Below are 9,650 nucleotides of genomic sequence, written 5' to 3' on the forward strand. Positions count from 1 at the left end.
GGTCAGACAGGCCAAGGAGGGGAGGGCTTCTTGGGCTAAGACCATGTACACCCCAGAGCTTCTAACTGAATAGACTTGCTTTACTTTATAGCTTATAGCCTCAGCTGGGGTTCAGGTACCCCCCCCCAAAAAAAAAAAGCCTGCCTGGATTTTTTTGGAAAAACGTGGAGAGCGAAGCATGGACCTGGGAAAGGTCGGGAGACCACTAGTGCTCTAGGGAGACTCCACGTGGAACTGAACAGGAGAGACGGGGCTCTGAGAGAGGGGCTTGTGCTCAAAGGCAGGCCACTTTTCCTCAGGCGCCTGTACTTCCGGCTTGTTGCAGGAGGGATAGATGCCCCCCCCCACACACACACAAACCCCTGCTCAGGCTCCACCCAGCCCCTGGCTCCGCTCCCAGGGGACCGGGTCTCCATCCACTCCATGCTTTCTCAATTAAAGACGATTTATACAACCCAAGTGTTGTCTGTCTTCTGTGGATAATGGCAGTTGGTCGGGGCGGGACCAAGTCCCAGGGGCGGGACGGGTGGGCTGGCTGCTGCCCCCTGACAACAGGTGCACATTCCGGGGCGCCTCGTCACTTCCCCTGCGCTTGGCAGTCCCGGCGGCTCTCCGAACGAACTCACTGAGCGACAGGCCAGGCTATGACCCTAGGGGCGCTGCCGCTGCTGCTGCTGCTGGGGGTGCTAGAGGCACCCCTCGCGCCAGGTAAGTCTGGGTCCCGAGGACGCAGCGAACCAGGGCAGCAGAGGTAGTGGTCGGGCACCAGAGCTTCACTTAGTGCTCTCCTCTCCCAGGCGTCGGCGGCTCAGAGGCCGAGGGCAGACTCCGCGAGAAACTTTTCTCGGGCTATGACAGCTCGGTGCGGCCGGCGCTGGAGGTGGGAGACCGCGTCGGGGTCAGCGTCGGTCTCGTTCTGGCGCAGCTCATCAGCCTGGTGAGGGCGCTCGCGGGGGATCGAGGTCAGGCCCGCAGACAGGCTGGGGGCGTGGCCTTGCGCAAGGCAGGCCCGATGGACAGGCTGGGGGCGGGGCCAGACGAAATTGGACCAATGGACGGCCGCGGGTGTGGCTGGGCGGCTCGAGGGTGGAGCTGGGCAGGGTGATGAACAGGCATGTGGGTGGGCCTTGGGGGAGGGCTGGGAGCCGCTGGACTGGCCGCGGGGCCATTAAAGTTAGGACAAGGTGGGAAGGAGCCCTTCGCTCACCTCAGTCAATCAAGCAGCGGGCGGAGGCCCAGGACTGGATGAATTAGGAACTGAGGGCGGAGCTGGAAACCGCCACCGGCAGAGGTCGGGGCCGGGCGGGGGGCGGCAGAGGTCGGGGCCGGGCGGGGAGCTGCTTGAGAGCGCTTTGGGCGTAGAGACAACACCAGGAGTGTGTCCAGGTGGAGGCGAGGCTTAAACGAACGCACCTACCAGGAGAAGGGGGCGGAGCATCCTGGGAGAGGTTCTCCCCGGAGTCCTCGTTTCTCTGTGCACGCTACATCGCTGCCCTTTCAATTTCTCCCACCTAGAACGAGAAGGATGAAGAGATGAGCACAAAGGTGTACTTGGACCTGGTACGGAAACCCCGCGGGGTGGGAAATGGCGTCCTTCTGCCTTTACAACTCCCTCGAACGTCCCGCCAGTAAGAATGTTTTTTGCAAGTCGACCTCAGAAAATATATGTAGGGGGGCCGGCGCCATGGCTCACTTGGCTAATCCTCCGCCTGCGGCGCCGGCATCCCGTATGGGCACCGGGCTCTAGTCCCGGCTGCTCCTCTTCCAGTCCAGCTCTCTGCTGTGGCCCCGGGAAGGCAGTGAAGGATGGCCCAAGTCCTTGGGCCCCTGCACCCACATGGGAAACACATGGGAGACGAGGAGGAAGCACCTGGCTCCTGGCTTCGGGTCGGCGCAGCGCCAGCCATGGCGGCCATTTAGGGGGTGAATCAACGGAAGAAAGACCTTTCTCTCACTGTCTGTCTATAACTCTACCTGTCTAATAAAAAAAGAAGAAGAAAAGAAAATACATGTAGGGGCAGATGTCTGGCCTCCCGGTTAAGATGCCGCGGCCCTTATCCAATTACCTGGGCTCCGGCTCCGGCTTCCTGCTGTCCTCTGGACGCTGGGAGGCAGCGGTGACAGCTCAAGCAATTGGGTTCCTGCCACCCACGTGGGAGACCTGGATGAGCTTTCCAGTCCTGGCTTCTGCCTGGCCCAGAGGGGGCAGTTGTGGACATATGTGGACAATCTCTGCCTAATAAATAAATAATTTTAAAAAGATTTATTTTGTTTGAAAGGCAGAGTTAGAGAGAGAGAGAGACAGAGGTCTTCCATCTGCTGGTTCACTCCCCAAATGGCCACAACTGCCGGAGCTGGACTGATCCGAAGCCAGGAGCCAGGAGCTTCTTCTGGATCTCCCACGTTGGTGCAGGGGCCCAAGGACTAACCTACTTCCCCAGGCCATTAGCAGGAAGCTGGATAGGAAGTGGAGCAGCCGGGACTCGAACTGGTGCCCATAGGGGATGCCGGCACTTCAGGCAACAGCTTCACCCGCTATGCCGCAGCACCAGCCCTAAGTGAATAATTTTTAAAATGCATTTATAACTGAAACAGAAGCTTCATAAAACAATACCTATGCTTACTTTGAGAGTTGCATTTCCTGCATTTTTCAGTCTATCTTCTTTTTAAGATTTATGTGATTCAAAGGCAGAGTGACGGGGGGGGGGGGGGGGTGGAGATCTGCTGGTTCACTCCTCAGATGGCTGCAACAGCCAGGGCTGAGCCAGGCTGAAGCCAGAAGCAGGAACTCTGCACAGTTCTCCCATGTGAGGTGACAAGGACCCACGTACGTGGGCCATCATCTGTTTCCCGGGTGCATTGGCAGGGAGCTGGATTGGAAGCAGAGCAGCTAAACCAGCACTCGTGTATATTCTGTTGTCCCGAGCTGGGGCTTAACCTCTTGTGCCACAATGCCCGCGTCTTGTTAGTTTTTGCTTTTTGTTTTAGCACTGGTTCCGGTCCACTAATTAAATTCTCCAAGAGTCTGAAAAGCAGTTTTAGAGGCTAGCTAGTGCGACCGCCTCATTTTTACGAACTGAGAGATCGGGACCCGATGTGGGGAAGAGAAGTTTGTTTACTGGGTCGGCGCTGAGCCGCGACCCCGGCCATCCCCCGCGGCCCAGGCCCCCGCCGCTCCCTTCCAGGGCTCCCTCCTGGGACATCCCAAGTCCCCTCCTGGCTCCCAGCTGCGCGTGGTCCCCTCAGCCCTCTGCTTCCCCAGGAGTGGACGGACTACAGGCTGAGCTGGGACCCCGCGGAGCACGACGGGATCGACCTGCTGCGCGTCACCGCGGCGTCCGTGTGGCTGCCGGACTTGGTGCTGCTGAACAAGTAGGGCTCGCCCGGGCCTCGGGCAGGGGGCGGGCCCGGGGGGCGTCGGAGACGGGGCCTGGCCCAGACAGCCAATGCCGTCCCTGCAGCAACGACGGCAACTTCGACGTCGCTCTGGACATTGACGTCGTGGTGTCGCCCGACGGCTCCGTGCGCTGGCAGCCCCCGGGCATCTACCGCAGCAGCTGCAGCATCCAGGTCTCCAGCTCGGCCTGGGGGACTCTGGGAGCCCTGGGAAACCCTCCCTCTCCTTCGATACCCCGATTCTTCTGCGACTCCGGCCCTCCCTCCTCGTCTGCACGACCCTCATTTCTCCTTTGCTCTTCTGCTTTTCCGTTGACTGTCATGTCTGTGCACTTTGACTTCCAGACTGCTTTGATAACCGCCCCCACCCGCCCCATTTCCCCAATGGGCTCCCTTAGTAACCCCGCGACTTTCTGCAGCCCCCCTTCCCTCTTCCCTCTGCTGGTGATCCCTATCTGCCCGGTCCCCCAGACCCTGTGGCCTCCCCGACTCCCCCAGCCTGACTAATTCCGCCCCGCATGCAGGTCACCTACTTCCCCTTCGACTGGCAGAACTGCACCATGGTGTTCAGTTCCTACAGCTACGACAGCTCCGAGGTCAGCCTGCACACGGGCCTGGGCCCTGACGGGCAGGAGCGGCAGGAAATCTACATTCATGAAGGGACCTTCATTGGTGAGTGGGCATGGCTGCCACATGCCTGGGCTCTGTGAGTTCCAGCTTCCAGAATGCATTCTGCCAGAGATGCCCAAGGCAGCCCTGGGGAGGCAGCAAAATGACCATCTCCCTGCTTCACAAATACAGAAATGGAGACTCGTCCAAGGTTATTAGAGACGGGCTGCTGCCCAATCCGGTGTCCGCAGCCGGTCCCTGTCCCATCAGCCCCCTCAGGCCTAGGCTGTGGCCACACCTGACTCCCCTGTCTCTAACCCTTCTTCTGCTTCTCCCCCTCCCCCAGAGAATGGCCAGTGGGAGATCATCCACAAGCCCTCCCGGCTGATTCAGCCTCCGGGGGACCCCAAGGGAGGGAGGGAAGGCCAGCGCCAGGAAGTCGTCTTCTACCTCATCATCCGCCGGAAGCCTCTCTTCTACCTGGTCAACGTCATTGCCCCGTGCATCCTCATCACGGTCCTGGCCATCTTTGTCTTCTACCTGCCGCCAGACGCAGGTAAGGGGGCAGGGGCCCCAGCCCTCCTCATTGTTAACCCACTCCCTCGTCTTCACCTTCATCCTGCCAACCCAAACCACCAGGGATTGGGCTTCAGGAATCTCTTCCAGGTTTTCCCTCCCATCAAGTGGCCCCAACCTCAGGCTCTGCTACCTGTTCCCCTGCAGCCAGTGGCCTAGCCCATCATCCCGGGAGCCCTCACTCCTCTGCCCAGCACACTGCCAGCCTGGGACCACGCTCCTCTTCCCTTTTGCCATAGCTGGCATCCCTCTCCCCAGTCCTCAGACACCCATAGCATCCTATCTTCCTGGAAAATAACAGACCCGCTTTCTTTAGGAGGCCTCATGGGATAGTAATCTGGGCAAACTGCTTCATCTCCATGTGTCTCGGTTTCCTGATCTGGAAATGGGGATAATCATTGTTCCAGCTGCATAAGATTATTTTAAGGATTGACCCGGGGCCTGGTACCCAAGCAGCTCTGGTTGGGTAAAGTGTTGGTTTGCTTTCTTTCTTTGATTTGAGAGAGTGAGACAGAGACAGTGACGGAGAGACAGACAGAGCTCTCCCATCTGCTGGCTCACACCCTCACCAGCCCTCTGTGAACTCAATCTACATCTCCCACTTGGGTGGCAGGAACACAACCCCTTGAGCTATCACCCAGGGAGATCCAGGGCCCACATCAGCAGGCAGCTGGAATCAGGAGCCAGAGCCCAGTGTGGAGCCCAGGTACCCCGCAATGGGACGTGGACATCTTAACTTCTCTGCTAAATGCCCCCAGTTATTCGCTTTTTTACTACAGTTGGGCACTTGCTGTAAGGTAATACAAACCAGCAAGTTACATGTATGAATTCCAGTCTTTACAACAACGCTGTGAGGTAGGCACTGGACTGCATTCTCACTGCACAGAGAAGTGTAAGGAGGCTGCGAGAGTTCCAGTCATCTGCTTGACGTGACGTAGAAAGAAGCAGTGTTGCCGGCCAGAGCCAGTCTGATTCAGAGACCCAACATTCTTAATTCCGGTATTCAGGACCGGCTTTCCTCCTCTCTGGCATCAGTCGTCTATCTAGAGGAGACTGATGAAGCTCCAGAAGAGACTTCCAAATGTAACCCATACCTCCTTCCGGGAGCAGGGCGAATCTTGGAACCTGATATAACTGGACTGAAGTGGAGTGGACCGTAAGGGTTATTTCCGTCTGCTCCATGAAGCTTGTGACTACTGTGGTATGCCGCAGGAATAATCAGCCACCTGGCCTGTCCCTGTATACTTTGTTTCATTTTTAGATGCTTCCAATGGCTGTGTCGTTCCCTGAAAATGGCCATTCATTCATACAACACTATTTGTTGAGTGTCTACACGCTAGGCAGTGGGACACATCAGTGAATAGAAGAAATAAAAAGTCCCTACCTTCCTGGCGTTTGCATCCTAAGGGAGGAGTCGGCCAATAAACAAAATAGATAAGTGCACTACCTGACATATTAGAAGAGGGTAAGTCCGGAGAAGGAAAGTAAGGGAAAGGCAATTGTTGAGGATGAGAATTAGGGTAGAAGTTGCAATTTAATAACGGGATCCAGCGAATGCCTCATTGAAAAGGGACTACCACATAAAGTTGAAATTTTACTAATGAAAAAGAAAAAGAAAAGGGACGATTTGAGCAAAGGCTTGGAGGAGAATGATGCCGGGAAGTGTCTGGAAGAATCCTGTGCTCAGCCAGGGGCCGGCGTTGTGGCATAGCGGATTAAGCAGCCATCGGTGATGCTGGCATCCCGTATGAGCGGTTTGCGTCCCTGCTGCTCTACATCCAGTCCCTGGGGAAGCAATGGAAGATGACCCAATACCTGGGCCCTGCCACCCAGGTGGGAGACCTAGATGGAGTTCCTGGCTTCAGCCTAGCTCAGCCCCAGCCATTGCGGCCATTTGGGGAGTGAACCAGCGGATGGAAGATCTCTGTCTGTCTGTCCCTCCTTCTCCCTCTGTAACTCTCTGCTTTTCAAATAAATAAATAAAAATGTGCCAGGCAAAGGAACCAGTAGAAACAAACAACACAAAACAGCAGGCAATGCAGTAAGGGAGTTACTGGGAAACGCTTGCAGGTATTAGTAAGCACTCTGCTTTATGCTGAAGGAGCTGGACAACCTCAGGTTTTATAGGGGAAGGTTGTGCTCCGATTATATTTCAGCAAAGTCAGTCGACCTCCTCGTTGAGAACAGGCAGAGGGGATGAAGCAGAGAGACTAGTTGCGAGACCTTTATATAAATCAGACCCGAGGTGATGGTGGTAGATAAGCCGTCATCAGTCTCAGGATATATTTTTAATGGAGAGCCAATAGGGTTTGCTATTGGCTTGGATATGGTAGGAGAGAGAGAGACAGAGAGATCAGAAGAGTTTGTCCTCATCCACAAGAAAGGTGGTGTTGTCACTGATGAGCTGATGAGATGGGTGAGACTACGGGAGGAGAAGCTCTGGTGGTGTGGTGGTGACAGAAGTGGGTTTGGGACATGTTAAGGCCCACATGTCCATCGGACACCCCAGCGGCAGGGTTGAGATGGCAGGTGGCTGTGAGGCTGGAGTTCTGGGAAGAAGTCCAGGTGGGGGTGCAAGTGTGCGAGCGGTGTGCAGGCAGTCAGCCCTTTCAAACGCCTGTCCTTTGGTAGGCTGGGAACATGGTTACTATGCTGCAGATTCCCTTCTGGCAAAAGCCAATCTTTCTGCCTTCCCCTCTGCCCTCCAAGGAGAGAAGATGGGGCTGTCGATCTTTGCCCTGCTGACCCTTACCGTGTTCCTGCTGCTGCTGGCCGACAAAGTGCCTGAGACGTCCCTCTCGGTCCCCATCATTATCAAGTACCTCATGTTCACCATGATCCTCGTTACCTTCTCCGTCATCCTTAGTGTCGTGGTCCTCAACCTGCACCACCGTTCACCTCACACCCACCAAATGCCCCTCTGGGTCCGTCAGGTGAGAGAGATCGCCTCCTCCAACCTGTGGGAGCTCCTGCGGCCGTGAGGCTGCGTTTCTTTGTCTGTGTGGCTCTGTGGGATCATGGCAGGCTTGCCCACGAGTGGACGTGTGGAGTGGGGTGGCTGGCTGCTTGCTTTCTGCTCTGAAAGCGTGAGAGTTCCTTTTACTATGCCTCTCTTTCTGCTCTGCAGATCTTCATCCACAAACTCCCTCTCTGTCTGGGTCTGAAGAGGCCCAAACCTGAGAGAGACCAGATGCCGGAGCCCCCTCATTCTTCTCCTCCAGGAATTGGCTGGGGTCGGGGAACAGATGAATATTTCATCCGGAAGCCACCGAATGATTTTCTCTTCCCTAAACCCAACAGGTAGGAGCTACAGCCATCCCCAACATGGACAGGAGAGGGAGAACTACAGTTCCCATAAGACTTTGCGGGGAAGCAGGCAACCCGTGCTTCCGGAAGACGTTTAGCTGAGCATCATGGGAGCTGTAGTCCTCCTGTTCACTGAGGAAAAGTGGGAACTAAAGCTTGGAGGGGTGGGAGAAGTTGCCTAAGGCTGGAGAAGCCGCCGCTGGCAGGGAGAGTCTGAAGAGCCCTCTCATGTTTTAAGTGCTAGCAGGTTATTGCAGGAGGCGGTTGGCGAAGGGCCTAGGTCACTGGCGCTGCTCGTGGGTCTTTGCGCCCGGGGCGTGGCCAAACAGTCACGCTTCTTCCAGGTTCCAGCCTGAACAGATAGCTGCCTTGGACCTACGGCGATTTATCGACGGTCCAAACCGGACTGTGGGCCTGCCTCCCGAGCTGCGGGACGTGGTTTCCTCGATCAGCTACATCGCTCGCCAGCTGCAGGAACAGGAGGACCACGACGCGGTAAGTCCCGAGAGGGTGGAGGGAGGCAGGGCCTCGCTGACCCTGGCTCCTCCCTGAAGCCCGCGGCTCCGCCCCCCCGCACTCACTCTCGTTTCCGATTGGAAAGTTTGCCCCCTGTGGTCCCGCCCCCTGCAGGCGACTGTCCGTCGCCGGGGGGGGGGGGGGGGTAGGGGAGCCCGAGCGAGGTCCGTCTCTGCAGGGGCGGGCTTCTCTGGGCGCCTGGGCCTGGAGTTCACACAGGTCCCCCTGCCTGCCCCCAGCTGAAGGAGGACTGGCAGTTTGTGGCCATGGTAGTGGACCGCCTCTTCCTGTGGACCTTCATCATCTTCACAAGCGTGGGGACCCTGGTCATCTTCCTGGACGCCACCTACCACTTGCCCCCAGACGACCCCTTTCCTTGAGGACGGCTGAGCCGAGTTCGGTGGTTCTCTCCAGCGCCGTCATCTTCTGCCTCCCGGTTCCCCTGCTTCGGAGGGAGCTGGGGTAGGGCTGGGGGCTGGGCAGTGGGCTGCTTTAGTCTTTGGGTTCTTCTTTGGGAAATCAACAAGTAGAACAAAGAACAAGAACTAGATTGTAAGCCTCGTGAGGGCAAGAAATGTGCCTTGTTCACCACAAGATGCCCAGCATCAGGTCCTGACCTAGAGTAAGTGCTTACAACTTGTTGAATGAATAGGAGGGAAAATTCTAGAAGGAAATACACCCGTCAGTATTTTTTACGTTTGCATGTTGGGACTGTTGGTCATTTTGTTGTTGTTGTTTTAGCCTTTCTGTAATGTATTTTGTTTTGTAATGAATATTGTCTTTAGGATGAAAAAAATTATTTTTAAAAGGGTGTATTTGTAATGAGAAGGGGTGGGGGGGACATTTAAAAGACCTCCATTAAAGTTCCAGCTTTGATGCAAGACCCTGGGCAACCCACTAAACTTCGTACCTGTAAAACGAGCTAAATAACAGTGTATGCTTCGGGGGGCTGCCCGAGGCTCGTGTGAGAAGGTGAAAACAAGCAGATTCAGTGTATAGCAGCGGTTGCAAACTGGTGTGTTTTGTTTGGTCCATGTTGTTGGCCTGCACATTTTAAAAATCTGGATTATTTCACAAAGAAATTTAGATTTCTGGCTTCTCTTGAAAAGATTTGTTTTAAAACTATAATAAAATCGGCATGGGCATTGTGCTAAAGAGGTTAAGCTGCTGCTTGGGGTGCCTGCATCCCATATCAGAGTGCCTGGGATCGAGTCCTGCCTTTGCTTCCAATCCAGCTCCCTGCTAAT

General features: G+C 55.8%; 1 protein-coding gene across 2 annotated transcripts; it reads left to right on the top strand.

The window, feature by feature from the left end:
• The first annotated feature begins 557 nt into the window (after positions 1-557).
• CHRNB1 (cholinergic receptor nicotinic beta 1 subunit) lies at positions 558-9,558 on the top strand. Of its 2 annotated transcripts, XM_002718802.5 has the most exons (11): positions 558-708; positions 798-937; positions 1,516-1,560; positions 3,263-3,372; positions 3,462-3,570; positions 3,921-4,068; positions 4,352-4,561; positions 7,291-7,514; positions 7,709-7,881; positions 8,232-8,382; positions 8,643-9,558. In XM_002718802.5, exons 1-11 carry the CDS (start codon positions 645-647, stop codon positions 8,781-8,783), a joined length of 1,515 nt encoding a protein of 504 aa, XP_002718848.2. In that variant the 5' UTR covers positions 558-644; the 3' UTR covers positions 8,784-9,558. The 2 variants fall into 2 exon arrangements, with proteins under 2 accessions (XP_002718848.2, XP_051681207.2); XM_051825247.2 differs by lacking the exons at positions 558-708; positions 798-937 and adding an exon at positions 1,129-1,291.
• The last annotated feature ends 92 nt before the right edge of the window (positions 9,559-9,650 follow it).

This window comes from Oryctolagus cuniculus, chromosome 17 (assembly GCF_964237555.1).
Source record: "Oryctolagus cuniculus chromosome 17, mOryCun1.1, whole genome shotgun sequence".
Classification (NCBI taxonomy): domain Eukaryota; kingdom Metazoa; phylum Chordata; class Mammalia; order Lagomorpha; family Leporidae; genus Oryctolagus; species Oryctolagus cuniculus.

Coding starts and splice junctions, on each gene's coding strand:
- CHRNB1 (XM_002718802.5), top strand. CDS start 645: ATGACCCTAGGGGCGCTGCCGCTGCTGCTGCTGCTGGGGGTGCTAGAG. Junction 709..797: donor AGAGGCACCCCTCGCGCCAG/GTAAGTCTGGGT, acceptor CTCCTCTCCCAG/GCGTCGGCGGCTCAGAGGCC. Junction 938..1,515: donor TGGCGCAGCTCATCAGCCTG/GTGAGGGCGCTC, acceptor TCTCCCACCTAG/AACGAGAAGGATGAAGAGAT.